This window comes from Antennarius striatus, chromosome 1 (assembly GCF_040054535.1).
Source record: "Antennarius striatus isolate MH-2024 chromosome 1, ASM4005453v1, whole genome shotgun sequence".
Lineage (NCBI taxonomy): Eukaryota > Metazoa > Chordata > Actinopteri > Lophiiformes > Antennariidae > Antennarius > Antennarius striatus.
The window spans coordinates 20,298,058-20,318,379 of NC_090776.1; the positions used below are offsets into that span (position 1 = coordinate 20,298,058).

Genomic DNA, 20,322 nt, shown 5'->3' on the forward strand with positions numbered 1-20,322 from the left:
TGCCTGTCTGTCTGTCCATCCATCCATCCATTGTGATTTAAACATGCATTTGAATACATTCCCTTGGCACTGAAACAATCACTTCATGCTGATAAAGTTACTATGAGAAATAAGTACAATATTTCATTAAATAGTTTTTTTTTGCTTTATGTTCAATGAGTCTTTCCCATGTCTTTTTTAAAAAAAAATTTTTTTTACAAACAATGTCCAGTTGTTGTTTTTTAATCTCAGCATTTTTCTTGATAAAAATGTCCTTTGGTCAAGTGTGACCTCATTATAGGACACCATTTTCCAGGCATACAATAGAATGACTCATCATCTATGCTTTGAAGGGGTTTGTTGTTTGTGTGTGTGCTACATCATAATCAAATTTGGAACGCAAAGCATACACCTCCGTTGTGTCAACACAACCATTAACAAGTTTTATCCAAAATCAGACTCATAGCCCCGTAACAGAAATCCTGAGTCACCTAAATAGCATCCATTTACATCTGAAGAATCAAATTTTTAATTTGGATCTGTCCGAAACTGCGCACACTGACAGACGCAGATGGCACCCCGTACTGTGCGCGATGCTGTTGCACAGATTATCAATGCGTTTTATCTTCCCAAGTAAAGTGTAAATTCAAATGAAGCGCATGTCAGACAGCAGACCTGAAGCGTGTCGACTTTAACAGGACAGAAACAGAATTAACGCTTCAGGTGTAGATCCATAAACATCCATCCACACCTCATTCAAGATATTGGTAAATAACAGAATAAAATCAATCGTATCTGGACAATGAAGAGGCTAAAGTCTAATACTTCTGTAAGTATATTCACACATATTGTCTGGTTACTTTCAAATCAGCGCCTGCCTGGCGCACAGAGGTGCGTCTCTGGTGATGGGGTGCGCAGTGCGCGCTGGCGCCGTCCTAGTTTTTGCGCATGACATAAAGTCATGACTTGAGCTAGATGTAATTAATTCAAATGTTCGGTAAATATTTGAATCGTGATTGAGTTACTAACATGATCGACAATAACGATGACGAAAAGTAGAAGAATAAGAAGAAAATTAATTTGTCTTGTGGTCCAAATACGTCACCGTTTCAGGGTGTGTTCCTCATAACGGGGTATATAAATGTGTCACTGAACGCACAACGTATCACTACAGCCGCCTGTTGCACTCAACGTATAATCTCGCAGAGCTTTCATCATAAAACAATGCAAGCTGAGGAATTCAATCAGAGAGGTAATCATATATTTTATATTAAAATGACTGGTTTTGTCTTTGTCTGGCTGTTACAGTGTCTGTTACTGATCAGGTAAGGAGCTGGTGGACTACATCACAAACTACCTGGTCTCCATCAGGGAGAGGAACGTTATTCCAGATGTGAAGCCAGGCTACATGAGGGACCTTATCCCTGACTCTGCACCCACAGAACCGGAGGACTGGGACAGCATCTTCAGTGATGTGGAGAAAGTAATCATGCCTGGAGTAAGTTCCTTAGTGTCATCTGTCATTATATATGTCTATCTTAAAACTGAACCAAGTTTTTTCTCATTTTGTCCCCCAGATGGTTCACTGGCAGAGCCCTCACATGCATGCTTTTTACCCCTGTTTGACGTCATGGCCCTCCATGCTCGGAGAAATGCTTTCCAATGCCTTCAACTGTGTTGGATTCACCTGGGTACAGGAATATTCCACCCTTTCTTTTCCAATGCACAACCAAAATTGACAAATATATATAATATTGATAATAATATTGATAATCATCAATTATATACCGATATCCTAAAATCTGAATGATTTTGGCTCAACTCAAGTCTTAATTAGAAAATATTGTATTCAGTATAAGGCTTGATTCAGAATATATAAATGCAACATGCTGGACCGTTATCCCGTTCAGAGTACTGTCATATTTGGAATAAAGAAGAGTTTGTGCATCTAAAATTGTAATTTAAAACAACACAGAAATGTGTGTTAAACTAGGTAGAAACTTTTTTCATGTATGACATTAAACAATACTAAAATGTAGAAATACGACGACACAACAAGGGGACACAAGTCAACCAACTTTCAAAGTTCAAGACAGTTCAAGTTTACTGCGCTCATATTTTCAAGGCAGAAGGTCTGACTTGAAACGGTTCACATTGTACACTATCTAAAAGAATGAAAAATATATCAATAATCAATAATGTTACAATTTGAAGTAATTTCTCTTTCTCTTTCCTGGTTATGAACAGGCCTCCAGTCCAGCTTCTACAGAGCTGGAGATTCACGTATTGGACTGGTTGTGCAAAGCTCTGGGGCTCCCTAAATTCTTCCTGCATCACCATCCTGACAGCAGAGGTGGAGGCATACTGCAGGTTTATAACACCTTGTTGCATTTCTTTAAAACCCAAATATCATAATCTCTATGGAAATGTGACTATGTATGTATTTTCATTCTCTCCTGCCTGCCTGTCCTTTCAGGGTACCGTCAGTGAGAGCACACTGGTGGCTCTCTTAGCGGCCAGGAAAGACAAAATAATGCAGCTGCAATCTGAGCTCGACCAAGACGTGGACGACTCGGTCCTCAATTCAAGGCTGGTTGCCTACGCATCAGATCAGGTTAGTGTTAACGTTATAGTAGGATGACTTTGTATATATAAAATGAAATTATGTGAGGATTAACTGCCTGTTGTAGTGGGGTGCCGTTTTTCTTAAGACAGGACAAAGTCTATAAGTACAAGATATTTATTTGCCAATTCAAATCATACTTAGGTTGAGGAGAAGTCCAATAATATTATCGATGATATAAACAGACAGACAGACAAGTTCAACAAATACTTATCTAATTATAATGAAATCTCTGGTCACATCACTGCATCAGGACCTGGAACCCTTCTTCTGTATTAACTGATCTTTTCATGGTCTTTATAGCCTCTGCTGTGTGTGTGTATTCAGACCTGAGTTGTAGCTTATTGGAAGTCCTGACTATATGTCAAACTGACCATATGTCAAACTGACCCTAAATGGGTCGTTTTTGCAATACCGATGATGTAATACAGATCACACCAGAACAGCAATCCAACAATCCAGATCTTTGGTTCTATGACATGATATTATTTTATTATATTATTTTATTGTATTTTAAACATTCCACCACACTGTATTTATATAGGCGCATTCATCTGTCGAGAAGGCAGGATTGATCTCTCTGGTCAGGATCAGGTTTCTGCCCACCGATGAGCAGTTGTCCCTGAGAGGAGACACTTTGAAACAAGCCATAAAAGAAGACAGAGCCAGAGGACTGGTCCCATGCATGGTAAGTGTTTGGTGACATGGGAGTATTTATCTGAAGAATTTAAGATGAATGCTACTTGTCTCGATTTTGTATGCTGCTGACAGAAGCAAATGTTAGTGTGATTTACGATAATCAAAATAGTCTTTATTAATGTATTTTAAGATTAGGGAGCCACCCTGGAAACAGAGTAAAAGTAAAGCTATTTAGTCTCAACTGATGTTTACTATGGATAGCTGTGTAAAAGTGATGACAGATTCCTGCACAACATTTAGATGAAATAAAGCGAAACAACTTTTATTAAAAATATAACGAAATTTATTTAAATACGTGGTGCCAGTCAGTAATTTATTTATCTGAAACAATCAATTCTCGATGTTCAGCAGTTGTATCTTGAGCAGAGATTAGTTATTTACAGAAAAGTAGGCAGAAAATGGTCATTGTTGTGTGAAGACCAAGTAGACTATGGGCGAAATCTTATATACAAATATTGCATTTGGATTTTTTTTGGTTCTGTTCAATCACTGCCACACAATTAGTGCTATAATGATTGATGATTCAATACCTAACTCAACAGGTTAAGATAAAGCAAATAATCGAGGTCGAACTACTAGAATTGGTAGATGACGTTTGCTTCAGATTGAGCTCTGCATATCTGATACAATAAGAGTGACAGTGTACATTTGAGGAGATAATGGTGATAATTCTGTAGCATAGTACACACATAAGACACACCTTCTCATTCAATGGTTTTTCTTTATTTTTATTACTTTCTACATTGTAGATGCAAACTGAAGACATCAAAACTATTAGGAAAGATATATGGAACTATGTAGCAAACAAAAAAATGCTAAAGAACTTTAAGTATGGTTTTATTTTTTAGATTTCTCAAAGTAGCTACCTTTGCTTTGATAGCAGCTTCCCTCAAATGAGCCTCATGAGGTCGTCAGCTGAAATGTCTCACCTTCGATCCTTATCAAGGTTCATTTCTGTATTTTCAAGCCTCCTTAATGAGGTTGGGATTATTAGTTGTGTTGTGCAAAAGTCAAACTGGTAACAAATTTGACAGCCTCATTCAATGACTGTTAGCATCCACGTTAGGACAAGAACCAGTCAGCAGAGTTAACAGAGCCAACAGTCCATTGTGACTTTATGAACTCAGGGTCAGTCAGTTTGCATTACAAGTGCAACCAAAAAAACATCCAGCGCTGCAACAAAATTGGTTCACATGAGGATCGCCCCAGGAATGGAAGACCAAGGGTCTCTCCTCTGCTGCTGTGGGTAAGAACATCCAACCCCAGCAGGCTCAAAAATCTCAAGTCAGCAGCACCTCAGATTAGAGCCCAGATTAATGCCACCCAAAGGTCTAGTAGCAGACACATCTCTGAATGAATCAGACCTTTATGTTTAAATAGCTGCTGGGGGAAAAAACACCACCGAAGAAGAAATCTTTGGGCCAAGAAATAGAAGAAATAAATATTAGACCAGTGAAAAAGTGAGCAGATGGTCTCTACATGTAGAGTTCCCACCATGTATCATGGGGAAGATGTGATGGGGCTTTGCTGGTGACCCTGTCGGGGATTTATTCAACATTGAAACTGGTCTGGCCACCACAGCATCCTGCAGTGACATGCCATCCCATCCAGTTTGTGTTTAGTTGTACCATCATCAGGACAATTGATCCCAAACACACCTCCAGGATGTGTAAGGGTTATTTATTTGACTAAGAAGGAGAGTGATGGGGTGTTGTGTCACATGACATGGCCTCCAGAGTCACCTGACCTCAACCCAATCAAGATGGTTTTGGATGAGATGGACCACACTGAAGACAAAAGGGCCTCTAAGAACTACAGTACGTCAGTACCGTTAGAAGAATCATGAAGCTCAATGAAAGAATGCAAAGAAGACATCAAAGCTAAGGGTGATAAAACATGTTTTGTTTGCTACATAATTCCACAAGTGTTCATTCATAGTTTTTTTAATTCCTATAAAATGAATAAAGAAAACCATTCAATGAGGTGAGTCCAAACTCTTGGCCGGTAATGTAAGTATTCAGTAAGTATTTAATGGACATACATGAGGTGCACTTTATTTTCAAGCTCATTTCATGTTTCGGGTGGGAATAAATAACTAAATGCATTTATTCAAGTATGTTAAGTTTTGAAGTACTTGTTCTGTATTCTAGTTTTATGTTATTTGTTTTTCTCAGTCTACTTTGTCACTTACTTAGTAAATTAATATTACATATTTATTACATATTTATTTCAAGTATTTTTCTGAATGAATGTCTTCTAAGATTTCATTATAATGAAATGGTTTTTTTTATATAACTCACGAAGAATCATGGTTCTTGTTTTACTAAAGCAAATATGACTGTTTAGTTACAGTATTATTCAAAAGGAAAAGAAACTATGGCTGCTATAGGATTTAACAGATTAAGAATCAAGTTAAATATGGAAAATGAGCATTGGTGAAATTACATATGTAGAATTAAGAGCTAAAACATCAAATTAAATATTGGTAAAGAGGATTGTATCACAAATAAACACATTACATTTCTGTACATAGATTTATATTTTTATCTATGATTTTGTTTCTCTCCTCTCCAGCTTTGTGTAACTTTGGGATCAACAGGAGCTTGTGCCTTTGACAATCTATCTGAACTGGGACCAGTCTGTATGTCTTCAGATTTATTCCCAACAGTCTAAATCAACTCTGCAAGTAAAGTCAGTAAAGAAATTTAGTGTTTGAATCTATTTTACAGGTGCAGAAGAGGGATTGTGGCTTCATGTTGATGCTGCGTATGCTGGCTCAGCGTATTTCTGTCCTGAGCTCCGCTGGTCCCTGGAGGGCATTGAATTTGCAGATTCTTTTGTCTTCAACCCATCCAAGTGGATGATGGTTCATTTTGATTGCACAGCTTTCTGGTGAGTTAAGACCTCTAAAAAAGGAAATATATGTAAAAGAATGTCTATCATTGCAAAACATAAATCCAAAATAGTTTGAAAGGTGTCTGTTGTTTCAGGTTAAATTTTATTTCCTCAGGGTAAAGGATAAATACAAGCTCCAACAGACATTCAGTGTTGATCCTGTTTATCTCAGACATGAAAACTCACATGCAGCTACAGATTTTATGGTATGTCGGAAATTATAGAATCTAATATATAAGTTATATAAGTTAAACATTGTAAGCAATAACACGACTGCTCCTTTGGTTCAGCACTGGCAGATTCCACTCAGCAGACGCTTCCGTTCTCTCAAACTGTGGTTTGTTATCCGCTCCTTTGGACTCAAAAACCTGCAGGCTCATATCAGACACGTGAGTGCTAGTCGGTTATCTTCATGCACGTACAAATTGTTTTAGGAGCAAATATCAAATATCAAAATATAAATAATTTTTAGTTTTAAAATCTACATTAATATTTTTCTTGTCTGTTTTAGGGGATTGAGATGGCAAAGCTCTTTGAGTCTCATGTAAAGAGTGACCCAAATTTTGAGGTTCCTGCTAAGAGGCACCTTGGTCTCGTGGTCTTCTGCCTGAAAGTACGTACTGTAATATGGTGTGTCTATCAATGTATCAATGTGTCAATGGTATCAATGGTATCACACATGAACTTCCAAGTCACACAATGTTCAAAGGTCATTTTTAGTCTTTATCTTTGTCTCGTATCAGCTTGCAAAATTTGTGGATTTTTTTTTCATTGCCGTTTTGAAAGAGGTCATATGGGTAATCGTTACCTCTGTTAAAGGTTAACAGACATCATGCTTTGTCAGTGCGGATTATCTCTAGTTTATCACAAGCTATAGCAGGTCTGTGACAGTGCTATAATATCAAGTTGAATCTTTGTTGAATATTCTACTTAATATAGTTGAAAAATTAAAATTTTGTTCAGAAGTTTTGGATTTTTTAAATTTTTGGATTTTTTTCTCTCATTCTAGGGAGGAAATGCTTTGACCCAGGAATTGCTGAGGAGACTGACACAGTTTGGGACCCTGTTCCTCATTCCTGCAGACATTTACAACAAACGCATCATCAGATTCACAGTGACCTCACAGTTCACCACAGCAGACGATATTCTCAAAGACTGGAGCATCATCTCCAAAACAGCTTCCACTCTTCTCACCGAGACGCCAAGTCTGCTCAATGGAGACCAACCCAAATCTGAAAGAAAGTATGTGACAAGAGCTGAATTTAACAAAGACCCCATCATGGACACCAGGTTTGAGGAGAGAGAAAACGTATTTTATCGGATAAAGAAGCATGAAGTGGATTTGTGGATTGACAAAACTTGGAATGGGTCAAGCAGGCCAATGCGCTCCCTCAGCTGCAACAGTGAACCCCTCCCTTATTCCTACAAAGGGCCAATATCTGGTCATGACTGTGAACAAAATCCTTGTCTTAAAGACAATGTTTTCCTTCCCAAAAGATCGATAGCAGGACACGATCATGTGAGTAAGATCACAGAGAGCCCTTCAAAACCTTTGGATAAACAGGTCCAGAAAAAGATGACAAAGTTCAACAGCGTGCCAAGTTTCTCAAAATAATGAGTGCTGTTTGTAAGGGGAGGATTTCTTTTTAAGATTCTAGTTACAGCCCCAAAAACACTTGACCTTCACATACAGAAGAATTAAATGTCTTCAGTCTTCTGTCGACATTGCAGCTTCTTCTTCTCCTCCACTGGAAACAGACACTGTAAGCAGCGCCTGCAAAATAACAGTGAGCAGTTTGCTTCTGCTCCTGCTGTTTCAACGCTGAATAACTAACACAAACACTTGGATCATTAACAATCACCATCTGTGTCAGTGATTTGAAATTACTTTGATCATTTATCTTTAAAAGTATTTCTAATAAAAAGCTTTTACAACCTTTTAGATGTCTAGTTGTGTGAGTTACTGATTTCATACATTACCACTAGATAGATAGATAGATAGATAGATAGATAGATAGATAGATAGATAGATAGATAGATAGATAGATAGATAGATAGATAGATAGATAGATAGATACTTTATTAATCCCGGTGGAAATCGTATATATCCACTGCTCAGGCATTACATAACAAATAATACTGGATAAACACCAGGAGAAAAAGAAACACTGACATCACAGGACATACCACAAGACATACACTACACTAACAGACACATGCAGCACTAATAGGACTTATATGCTAAACTATAACTAAAATATAAGCAGTATAAAATTAAAATATAAACAGTATGAAATTTAAAAAATATTACAGTATTAAAATATAAACAGTATAAAATTAAAATATAAACAGTATAGCATTGAATTAAAATATAAAACAGTATAAAACAGTATAAAAAAAAAAATATTTAAACAGTATAAAATTTAATTAAATTAAATCCATTCAACCCCGTGCTGACCTCGCCACCTCCCCCCCGCTCCTCCTGAGAGAGTCATTGTACCCCCTGATGGCACGGGGCACGAAGGAGGACCTCAGCCTCTCTGTGGAGGCTCTGTGTGACAGCAGTCTGTCGCTGAAGGTGCTTCTCTGCTGGGAGAAGGTGGTGTGGAGGGGGTGGCTGGTGTTGTTCATGATAGCCTTAATAGTGTCAGCATCGAGACCACTAAAATAGTGGTCTCGATGCTCATGAACGTCCCCATACATTTTTAAATAAATTGTGTGTTTGTTTCTTGCTCAGATGTTCACAGAGATATGAATTAAAGAAAGACAAAATGGCACAGATGACGTACAAACAGGAACTGAGAAAGGCCACATGAAGTCTGACATCACAAGAACTGCTCACTGACTCCTATTTTTACAGTTATTTTGACATGACATGAAAATATTAATTTATGAGGTGTTAATGTTAATAATTCACAGACTGTTCACATGAAATATGAATGTTAAACTGGTTGGAACTTAGGCTCGTACGGCCTGCCACTATCCTGTTGACTCGTTGACAAATCACACTCATATATGTACTAGTTTTTTAAAAACAAATCTGAACATTTGGATTAAAAAAAACATTAATCAAGCTTAATTTTCAGTAAAATATTTATCAAAAAAGCTAAGTTGTACAAAAACCTGTGTTTTTCTGTCATGTCAGGTGTGTTCGGGAAATAATCCAATTTCTCTTCATTGATCGAAAAAACCCCCAAAAAATTGTGATGTGTAATCTACTGTAGATTCCAGTGACTGTCAAAGTAATGCAATACTCTACCACACCACGGGGTGGCAGCATGCATGTGGCAGCATGCGTGTGGCAGCAGGTAGTTCATGTGTTAGATGACTTTGTGCTGAGTGAACTTTGTGAAGACACAACCTGTGAAAATATTTGCGTTTCTGTGTGAGGAATTGGGAGCGGAGCACAAAAGCCTTCTTGCTCCAAATGAAGAGCCGATGGTTTTCGCTGCATAAACAATGTCAATAAATGTCATCCTTGTTGACAGTACAGATATACCCCAGGTTATGTTATGGTTTGTTATGGCGACGTAAATCGAATAACTTGTGTCCATGGTAAATTGAAAATAAATATTCCCACTATTCCCATAAATTGAATTGTTTGTAATTTGCAATTTATTAGATTTCAATCTATAATCGATATTTGAGGTAATTTCAATGTCACTGCTTCTCTAAATACAAAAGTAAAATTCCCTAAGACTTACAAGGAACAATAAGAGGACATAAAAACGAGACATTCCAGTTGATGTTTAATTACTTAATTACTGTTTTATTCCATTAAGTTTCTCATGTGGTACCTGGGGAGAAGGCAACCCCCCTTTGAGTCCAACAACAGTTCCGCAGATGCGAGACCCCTGCTACGGAGGCCCCTGGTGAGACAAAGGTAAAAACACAAGCCCAACACCAACACAAAGCATGCAATAAAAAAACTCCACAATTAAAATCTAATAAAATCTATAAAATGTCACACCATGTTAAAATGGTTAAAAGTACACGCCAATGTCATGTCCCACCAGTACAATCCCCCTACAAGGTGCAGGCATCAGCGGAGGTCCGGCCTTGTACAATGGGTATCCTACATCAAAAACACAATTAGAAAGGAGAAACACCAGCATTGACAGTACCCCTTACAAAGATAAAATTCAGGAGGGCAACAAAGAACAGAAAAAGAAATTAAAAGTACAATTTCTTCCTAAAAGAAACAGCGGCTGGTCCGACCCGTTTTGGTCTCCTCAGCTGTCCCACCGCATATTTGGACAAGAAAAATCGTGGTTCACGTTCTGTGCTGCCTGGCAGATCAGGTCTCAATGAAGTACATCACTGACATATTTCATTGCTGAAATCTGTGTCCTCCAAGCAATCACAATTATCCTGGTAAAATGAAATGGATAGGCATTTAGAAAATCAAATGGCATTGAGTAACATTCTACCGTAAAGTACCTGCAGACAAGTGAGCACAGCTCCCACAACCAGTGAACAGAAAACTCAAAAGGAGAGTCTAATCCTACCGTCAACATTTATCACTTCCTAATTGGACCCAAAACATGTGACCTGGCTGTTGAGCGGATGTGATGCAGCTGTGTTGTCTGCCTGCCTGTGTAGGTTCCCACGCTCAGTTCGCTCGATCAATAGTCAACATCAAACGGCAAAAAATTCAAGAGTTCAGCGTTCAGCCGTTAATGCTTCCAAGTAGAAACCCAACCAATGTTCATAAGTAGAATGTTTTTATCTTGAAGATGACTATAAATGTCACGTCTGCCTGAAAAGCAAAAACAGGTGAATTGTGGACCATCGAGCCTGCCCCCAAAAGCTTGATCCCATCCCATCATTTCCCATCTCCGAGAGATATGGAGGAAAGTTGCCCAATATTTAAAATAAACCCAGACCCGTGTCAGTCCTCCAGTATGTGTGAAAACCCAGACATCCTAGGGATCCCACAGGAAATAGTGAGCTTATTATGAAAGCCTTTAGGCCCAATCCATATGACACGGCTGATGGATGTTCCATCTTTGGTCCTGAACACAAAACAACAGACAGGATTTACTAAACATCTCTTCTCCAAGCTTGGGTCACTCTTTCTCCCTCATCATTTAGGAAATAAAAAAAGGCAAATTTATCTGTAACACAATTACAAACTTGTTGCAAACCAAGCACACCACTTTGTCCTCAGACCTTCATAAAAAATTATCAGGATGCACCCTCACAATACAATATTGAACATTTTATTTGTCTTTGGAAAAAAGAATAAAAAAATCAACTTCATTAGTAAAACAGTGCTTTATCTTCTCTGAGTTAAAGAGTGTCTCTCTGGTTACATATTCATACTGGTACAGGGTTTAGTTCTCTAGCAAACAGATGTTGTAGATAATTATGTAAAATTCAACAGCCACTGCTGCTATATATGGACTTAACTCGAAATAAGAACAGTGTGTCATCACTGATTTTTTAAGATCAATACTGAATCTGAATGACCAGAAGGTGCAGATGTTATTCCTTCACTCAGAAATTAAGCATTACAGTGTAATCCACACCTACAGTTCTGTGTTGTATCAAGAAAATGTCTTCATTTATTGAGTTTTTAGCCTTTATCTTTGACTTGTGTCAATGTGGTGACGCACAATTATTCCTACATAAACTAACTTCTTCTGTGGATCAATTCGTCAAGCAAAGAATACATATGGAGATTTCAAATTGAAAAGTCAAGAGAACCACATTTTTAAAGCTTATTTCTATTTTTCATTCATAAATGAAAGTACTGTAGGTTGAGCCTTTTAAAAGGAGCTAAAAATGCTTGAATTTTATTTGGAAGCTTTTTTTTTTTGTGACTTTCTTTTTTGCCAACAAAAAAATGGTTTGACCCTTGAACCGCTTAGAAGGACGGAGATCCCTAACCTTTTCTTTATCCCTGCATTCATCCACCTTCTTGAAGAAGAGACAATTGCAATCGCCTCATTTTCAGCCACTTATCCGCCTTGCAGTTCAGTTACAGTAATGAACAACAAATTTGATCTCATTCACAGTTCATAACTGCAGATAGCATCCTTAAGGACTGCACATAACAGCTTCAAATCTTCTTGTGAGACACCAAGTCTGAATAATGGAGACCTACCCAAGACCAGAAAAAATTTTAGGGGATAAGGGCTTCATAAAACTAAGACCCCATCTCTAAAACAAAATCCTAAGACAAATAAAATGTTCTATGATCGAGAAATCTGAGCTGCAGAGTGATAAGGGTTGGAATAAAACAGTGGATCTGCCTTAAGGTTCAATTTCAGGTCATAAATGTGGATAAAAGATGAGTCTCAAAGATAAAGGTGTCCTCTCCACAATATCAAAAGCAGGCTCCAATCCAGTGAACAGGATTACAGAGAGGTCCATAAAAAATGACAAAGTCCAACGGCATGTCAAGTTGTATGTAACTATTGAGAGCAGAATGTGAGCAGAGTGTTTGCTTTGATGGTTCTTACATGCAAAAAAACACTTAAACTCCACCTGCAAAAGAATAAAATATCTGTTGCCTACGGTAAAGTGTTTTCTTTCTTTCAGGTCTACAGTATCTCCCCACACACAAATGGAAGAGTTGACTTGTTTAATACTTTTCAACACAACAAATGTTTTACAAAAATAGCGTTTCAAATAAAACTGTATTCCACTATGGATTTTCACACAAAATATTCACTGTAGAAATTTAAGTAGCTGTAGGCAAACACTCAGTGTTGGATGCTTGTTGTAATTTTGTATCCTGTGTCATCTGAAACATAAAAAATCAAATGTTCTATTGGAGTTTGATGATCTATCACAAACACAAAGTCATTCACAGCCTGATTCTTCCTTCTGCAATAGAGCTAAATATTTCCTGAGTCATGGGTACGTAGCCCTTGTTGTCCTCCAGGTAGAACAAAGGATCCCCGGTGATGGCAGGATTAAAACCCTCCTTTGCCAGTGTCACCTTCATTTGTTTAAATGTTCCAGTTAATTCCAGTGCGTCCTGTCGGAGAGAAATTGTTACGGTTGCAAAATATTTTCATCCATATATTTTTTTAATGTTGTGAATAAATTCAACAGAACAGGTCTCACCTGAATGCGAATGAATCGAGGTCTTGCGTAGGTCGGGAGATAGTTTTTGACATGCTGATATGTAGCATTACTGTCAAAGTCCATATTCTCCTTTAGCTTCAGTGCTGCCATTCCAATCCTTCCCTCGTGTCCTAATAGGTTAAGGTCAGAATAAAAAGACGGGGTTATCTCAGAATGTGTACACAAGCTCTTATTTCAGGTACACTATTTTTAACTTAGTTTGTAAATTGAGGTGGGTCACGACACTGGGAATGAATAATTATTAGGAATGTTAATGGTTATTTAAGTCCAAGGCTTGAAACAGGCTAAAAATATATATAATTCGATTTGAAAATATGAGAAATATTTCTCAGACAATAGACTTTCACCTTCTTTAATCTAAAATCAATGCAAATTCAGAATGAGTGCTATTATTACCTGGCACCTTCACGCCATAGACATTAGCTTCTTCAATACAGTTAACCATCAGCAGATGATCAGCCACTTCTGTGGTGGCCACATTTTCACCTTTCCACCTGTTTTTATTTAATGACACAATAAATATAATACAATCAGTAAAGTTGGGTCTAGCTTGAACTTAAGCATGTCCTGGAAACTTTTTAATGTTAAACCAGCTTCTTGTGCTCATTTGTTGATCAGTTTTCCACATTTATTTTATCTACAGACCTGAAAGTGTCTCCGATACGATCTTGAAAGAAAACAAATCCCTCGTTGTCAATATTTAGAAGGTCTCCGCTGTTGAAGTAGAGGTCTCCCTTCTCAAACACGTCACACAGCTTCTTCTTCTCGGTCTGCTGCTTGTTCTTGGCGTAGCCACTGAAAGGTGTTCTATTTCCGATCTTTCCCACCAACAAACCAGTCTCTCCTGCCAGCGCAGCGTGAAACAAGGGATGTGTAAGAGTATGAGCTTCAAGATCAGGAGGGAGTCAGTTTTTGTTGTTTTTTTTTAGGAGACTAGCTTACCTCTGGGAACCTTAATACAAAATCCTCTGGAGTCTCTGACTGGTTCCTCTTTCTCTGTGTCGTACTTTATGAGGGCGTATGGACATCCAATCTAAAAATCAGTTCAATAAAGATAGGGAAAGACCTAAATTCACCATTTAAACTGCATCTATATGCAACAGATTTAGATTTTAAGGACATACAATTATGTGAAAAAGTGTCTGCCCCCTTCCTGATTTCATGTCTTTCTTCATGTTTATCACACCTAAATGTGTCAGATCATCAAACAGATATAGGTATTAGTTAAAGACAACATAACTGAATACAAAATGCAGTTTTTGAATGATTTTTTTTTTTTTAACGGAAAAAAAAATTCAAAACTTGCATGGCCCAATATAACTTCACTGTGGTTAACTTGAGTTTAATTACTCGAGCCACACCAAGGCCTGTTTACTGCCACATCTGTTATCGATCAAGAAATCATGCAAATGGGACCTGCCTAATAAAAAGTGGACCAAAAGATCCTCAAAAGCTAGAAATCACGCTGAGATCTAAAGAAATTCAGAAACAAATGAGAGGAAACGTAATTGAGATCTGTCAGTCAGGAAAAGGTGGAAAAACCATTTATAAAGAGAGCCGTTACCCACAAATGGTGAAATCATGAAACAGGAGTGGCCAGCCAACCAAGATTACCACATGAGCGCAGCAGCGACTCATCCAAGAGGTCACAAAGACCTCACAACAACATTCAAAGAACTGCAGGCCTCACTTCCCTTAAGTTAAGATCAGTGTTCATGAATCCACCTTCAGAAAGACACAGGAAAAAAACGACCCTTCATGGCAGACTTTGTGTCTATCGAGACAAAAGTTGAAGTTTTTGGAAGATGTGTTCCCTTTCATCTGGTTTAAAAGTAATGCCACATTTCAGAAATGAAAACATCATACCAACAGTAAAATATGGTGGTGGTGGTGATATTCTGGGGCTGTTTTGCTGCTTCAGGAAAACTTGCTTGGTCAGTCGACCAAGAAATCCTAAAGGACAATATCCAGTCATCTATTTGTGATCTAAAACTGAAACAAACTTTTATGCTGCAGCAGGACAATGATCCAAAACACACCAGCATGTCCACCTCTGAATGGCTGAAGAAAATCAAATTTTTTAAGTCCAAGTTTTGACTTGACTCCTATTGAAATGCTATGGCATGACCTCAAAAAGATAGTCCATGCTTGAAAACCTTCCAATGTGGATAAATTACAACTATTCTACAAAGATGAGCAGGCCAAAACCCCTCTACAGTCCTGTACGAGACTCAGTGCTACTTATCACAAACACTTGGTTGCAGTTGTTGCTGCTGTGGTCCAACCAGTTATTAGGTTTAAGGGGCAATTACGTTTTTACAGACATGTGGGTTTGGATTTATTTATTTTTTTACCTTAATAATAGAAACCTTCATTTAAAATCTGCACGGTCACTTGTGTTGCCTTTGGCTAATATTCAGTTTTTTTGATGCGAAACATTTCTGGGGCAAACATGTTTTTAGTATTAAAAAGTCTAACTTTCGATGCGAGATCATCGCACAGTTTTGAATAATACCCAACCATAAAACACAGAATATCAATTGCATCAGTGGAAAAACAGCATTAATCTACCTTGTGGAGAAAATGTTCCTTGCCAATAGCTCCAACTTTTCCGATGTAGTTGACAAAACCAACATTTGATTCTGTTGCGCCGTAGCATTCACAGATACGAATGTCTCCGAAACGCTTGAGGAAATCAGCCCAGGTGTCGGCCCTTATCCCATTTCCTACGGCCAATCGTACCTTATGATCTCTGTCATTGTCCCTCTAAAACAAAAGCAGAGGCCAGATTAGAACACAGTGAATCTGAATTTCGAAGCTCTAAACTGATGGTGCAAATTGCGTGAAAATCACTGTTAGCAATCGTGTTAAAATAATAAATAATTTTACCTCTGGAGTGTTGCAGAGGTAGCGCATAATTTCTCCTATGTACTGAATGACAGTCACGTTGTATTTTCTACAGTCATTCCAGAACTGGGACGCTGAGAATTTTGGTTTTATAACCACAGTTATACCTAAATGAAATAAAAACACGCAAAAAATTTCACAATTATCATCTTCCACTGGCAATTCAGTTTACTGTTTTTTAATTTATTTAGAAATATAAATAGTGGTCTGAAGCTAAACTTGTTATTTTAGGTCAATTACAAGTTAAATCATTAGCAAACTCAAAATGCAACCTAGAAATGATGTTTTATGGTTTTGTAACTCTGTGAATCACCTCTTTCTATGGCTCCACAAAGTCCCATCATAAAGCCAGATGTATGATAAAGAGGAAGAAATACGTAGATGATATCGTCTGAATGTACGCCAGCAAAAGTCTGAAGAAAGGATGCCATCCATAGCCTCTCGTGATTGATGATAGCTGCCTTGGGAAGACCTGAAAAGAGATCACCACCATGGAAAATCTAAATTTTTACTGTCCTAATTCTGTTGCTCGAGGCCTGCATTTAAGACTAGAGGTGAAAACCAGAATACCTGTGGTTCCTGAAGTGTAGATGTATAGTGCAGGACTCTTGATAGTAATGTTGGCCCTCAGCTGAGGTGACAAAGGCTGGTCCGAAGCCAGCTGAATCTTATCAGAGAGGCTTTCGATGCCTTCCACGTGAATTTTCTCACTGAGGATAAACACACGCACACCCATTTGGTTCAAGGAAGGCAACACCTCTTCAACAGCACCCTGCAAGTCTGAGAAAAAGAGGAAAAACACACTTCAGGGAGGTCGATGTATTTACAATATTATGGAAAAATAAGGTTTCACACAGATGCCACAACTCATGGGAAGGAAACTAATTTAAATCAAACCAAGTTCCTCAAGTGTTTAATGAGTATAAATATTATTGCAGTACAGCGGAAGTAGTTCGGTCTACGAGGTCTTGGCTTGGGGACCAAAGGGTTGCCGGTTCAGGACCAGCATGGGACCAAAAAGAATGGAGTGTAAACTGTGTTGCGGCCAGTTTGTAGGCAATGAATGGCAAAGCAACATGGCGCTAGACATAACTGGGAACACTGGCCAGATGTTTAGTTACTTGATGACAACTCTGCACAGCTGAAGACCTGCAAAACAGAGCAAACAGCAACCTGGAAGGACCCAGAACCCGGGGTCGTGACAACGGAGCCCTTGAGCAAGGCACCGAAGCCGCCATAAGGCGCTCATTGAGCGTGATGTGTCAAGGCTGATAGCAGGTTTACTCAGACAACCTGACAAAATTATTTCCCAACCAGGCCTGGAATTGTGGGCGGGCCGATCAAGTCTAGGCCCATCTGCTTTTAAGGTGATCCATGTGTAATGACGAGGGGAACATACGGTATATTCATATAGTGTACTGTCCATTCTATATAATAATGTTTTCGCTGGTTGTGGATCATAAAGAACATCTGTATGATGTTCAGGTACCTCTCTCCACCGAAAATTAAACTCACCTCTACCCTTGAAATCAAGGTCAAAAATAATAACAAATCCAGATGAATGAAAGATGTTTTATATGCTTAAAGAAAATCAGAATGTCAGTGTTCTGAATGAAATTGTTTCATCGGTCAGTAAAACTTTCAACACAGGAAAAAGGTTACAATTCATGTTAGTTGTTTTGTGGGGGGAAACAAAGACTGAAAACATATCAGTAATAATAATGAAAAAAACCAGGAAACTATTACATGAGGGTAGGAACCCAACTCACCAGCACCAGCCACCAGGACCTTTGCTTCACAGCAGGAGAAACAATGCAGCAGGGACTTGGATCTGATGTTGTAGTTCAGGAATGAAGCCCTACATCCCAGTTTGAACAAAGCGAGCCAGATGAACACAAACTGCGGCTCGTTGCCTAAAAACAGGGCGACCGTGTCGCCCTCCTTCAGGGCGGCCAGCGCGCTCAGAGCTCTGGCCGCCTTGTTGCTCTCTTTGTCGGCCTGGCTGTAGGTGTAGTGGCTCTCCCCGAACAGAATAAACCTCTTATGAGGCTGTTTAGCCACTTTGTCCAGAAAACTGTCAAGAATACTGTAAAACGGCTTCTGTCTAGCGACTTTGGCCAGGTGACTCCCGATTTTAAAGAAAAGAATCGACTGCTTTAAATCTGCCCATAAATAAGGGTTTTTACGATAAAGCAAAAACGGTAAAATCACCAAACCCGCAAGAGCGGTGTAGAGGATGTATGCGATCATTGTTTTTTGCGGTAGAAACGCAGAAAATACTCAGGCCCCTGGAGTTTAACGAGTTCCGAGTGGATCAAATTTCCACGCATGAATGTGGGTTCAGTCGGTGAACTTTGAGCGACTTTCCCTGAAGGGTGTAAACAAAGAGCCGCGGATTAGCGAGGGCAACTTTACTTCAGAGTTTATTGCGGATAGTTAATTGCGGTTTTTTCCTCTCTCTTTGTTTCACCATCGTGACCATCCTTCTTGAACTTTGTCAAAGCAACGATTTGTGTTTTGATTGTTGACATTATGCTAATTATTAACTGATCTTATTCTGCAGAAAGAAACCCAAATTCAGGGCGCGTTGTGTTGTTGGCGCGCTCGGTGCGTCACGGCTCAACGCGACTTTCTTTTCCAGAACTCCACAGAATATTTAGAACCAACTCACGGTCAAAACTACCCAGAAAATGTGTGGATTTGTTCTGCAGACTGTTTTGCAGGTCAACAACACACACGTTTGTCATTTCCTGTGACTACTTCATAATAAAAGCAAACTCCTGTTGCGCCACCTCAATTATTCAAACCTCAGCCTGCCGCTGCAGGAAAGTGCGCTTTTCATTTAGCAGAATTTATTTGCGGGTTTGTGTGTTAAATTTGCGTGCGGGGGGGTGGGTGGGTGGACGATATTAAAGAACAGAAAACACCGTTTTATTCTTTCCCAAGTCGCCCTCCCCCTGCATTCCATCTGTGCTTCAGGGCCAAGTAATCAGGTGCGGTTATAGAGTCAGACCTGTTGGGGGGTCTCAGCCCCCCCCCCAAGAGGTTGGACACATGTTTGTATGTGTATTATTATATCTGTTGTTGTCATGATTGTGTAAGACACTCTAAAAGACATAATTGCATTGAAGACACTGGCACATGAACACCCCATACACCCATGACTGCGCTCCGATTAACAGAAGCAACTTCCTGGTGAAACTTTCTGATGACATTACTGTAGTGGGGCTGATCACAAATAATAATGAGTCAGCCTACAGGGAGGAGGTCCTGATGGTGCTGGACCTCAGAAGGAAGAGGGAGGATCCCCCGCCTCTTCTAATCCGGGGGGACCTGGTGGTTACACATTACAGAAAATAAGAAATAAGAACATTTAAAATATACATATATGCACTGAACAGAATACAGATGACAATAACAACAACGTTTTAAAATGACAACAGAAAAAACGAAACTAAATAAATAAATATAGAATGTCAAGTACCAGTAAGTATTGCACATGGTAACATCAGTGGGTATTGCCATGTGCAGAAAGGGGAGGAGTTGCCCTCAGATTATGGCTGATGGTGCTCTCCAACGCCTCCAGTGTGGTGTGCAGTGGGTGAGAGATGTTGATTCTGAGGTTGATCAGTTTCCTCAGCATCATCCTCTCTGATTTCTCCACAAAGGACTTCAAATCCATTCCCATGACAGAACCAACCATCTTTTTGTTTCAGGGGCCTCTCCACACACATATGTGTGCATGTTTGGAATATATCGATAAGAGTGAAAAGATATTTTACCCAAGGGGGATTATTTAAGTGTGTTTCTTGTTCTTCAAGCCCAAATTGTCTGTTTTGCAGGCATAGAGGCTTGACTTATTGCAAGTCTAGTGATCTTATTTGCATTAACTTTTTCCAGTGGCTAAAAAAGGATTTGCATTCAAAATCTTGTGGAAAGGACAGGATGGTGGTGCAGTGGGTAGAAAGAATAGGAAAAGATCCTTTGTTAATCCTTGAACTGGGAAAATTCTTTCTTGCACATTATATTTCACACAAACGTCTCACAGCGAGAAGGCTCCAGGCTGAACAACGGATGGATGGATCTGGAAGAAAGTCTCATACATTTGTCTCCACCTTGTG

At 38.8% G+C, this 20,322-nt stretch overlaps 2 protein-coding genes across 2 annotated transcripts; one reads left to right on the top strand and one right to left on the bottom strand.

Moving 5' to 3' along the window:
* The first annotated feature begins 1,161 nt into the window (after positions 1 to 1,161).
* On the top strand, positions 1,162 to 8,136 carry hdc (histidine decarboxylase). The gene is made up of 12 exons (XM_068316651.1): positions 1,162 to 1,231; positions 1,305 to 1,477; positions 1,557 to 1,670; positions 2,227 to 2,349; positions 2,456 to 2,593; positions 3,147 to 3,290; positions 5,876 to 5,942; positions 6,031 to 6,193; positions 6,312 to 6,402; positions 6,487 to 6,585; positions 6,708 to 6,809; positions 7,206 to 8,136. Exons 1-12 carry the CDS (start codon positions 1,204 to 1,206, stop codon positions 7,809 to 7,811), a joined length of 1,848 nt encoding a protein of 615 aa, XP_068172752.1. The 5' UTR covers positions 1,162 to 1,203; the 3' UTR covers positions 7,812 to 8,136.
* A 1,832-nt stretch (positions 8,137 to 9,968) lies between these two features.
* On the bottom strand, positions 9,969 to 19,016 carry LOC137600576 (long-chain fatty acid transport protein 2-like). Its single transcript, XM_068322280.1, has 10 exons — positions 17,971 to 19,016; positions 16,772 to 16,981; positions 16,515 to 16,673; positions 16,184 to 16,308; positions 15,866 to 16,060; positions 14,237 to 14,327; positions 13,940 to 14,138; positions 13,691 to 13,788; positions 13,274 to 13,404; positions 9,969 to 13,184 (listed from the first exon to the last, which is right to left on the bottom strand). Exons 1-10 carry the CDS (start codon positions 18,449 to 18,451, stop codon positions 13,011 to 13,013), a joined length of 1,863 nt encoding a protein of 620 aa, XP_068178381.1. The 5' UTR covers positions 18,452 to 19,016; the 3' UTR covers positions 9,969 to 13,010.
* Between the last annotated feature and the right edge of the window lie 1,306 nt (positions 19,017 to 20,322).

Coding starts and splice junctions, on each gene's coding strand:
- hdc (XM_068316651.1), top strand. CDS start 1,204: ATGCAAGCTGAGGAATTCAATCAGAGAG. Junction 5,943..6,030: donor ATCTGAACTGGGACCAGTCT/GTATGTCTTCAG, acceptor TCTATTTTACAG/GTGCAGAAGAGGGATTGTGG. Junction 6,403..6,486: donor ATGCAGCTACAGATTTTATG/GTATGTCGGAAA, acceptor CCTTTGGTTCAG/CACTGGCAGATTCCACTCAG.
- LOC137600576 (XM_068322280.1), bottom strand. CDS start 18,451: ATGATCGCATACATCCTCTACACCGCTCTTGCGGGTTTGGTGATTTTA. Junction 14,328..15,865: donor AGGAACATTTTCTCCACAAG/GTAGATTAATGC, acceptor ACTGATTTTTAG/ATTGGATGTCCATACGCCCT. Junction 13,405..13,690: donor CTATGGCGTGAAGGTGCCAG/GTAATAATAGCA, acceptor TTAACCTATTAG/GACACGAGGGAAGGATTGGA.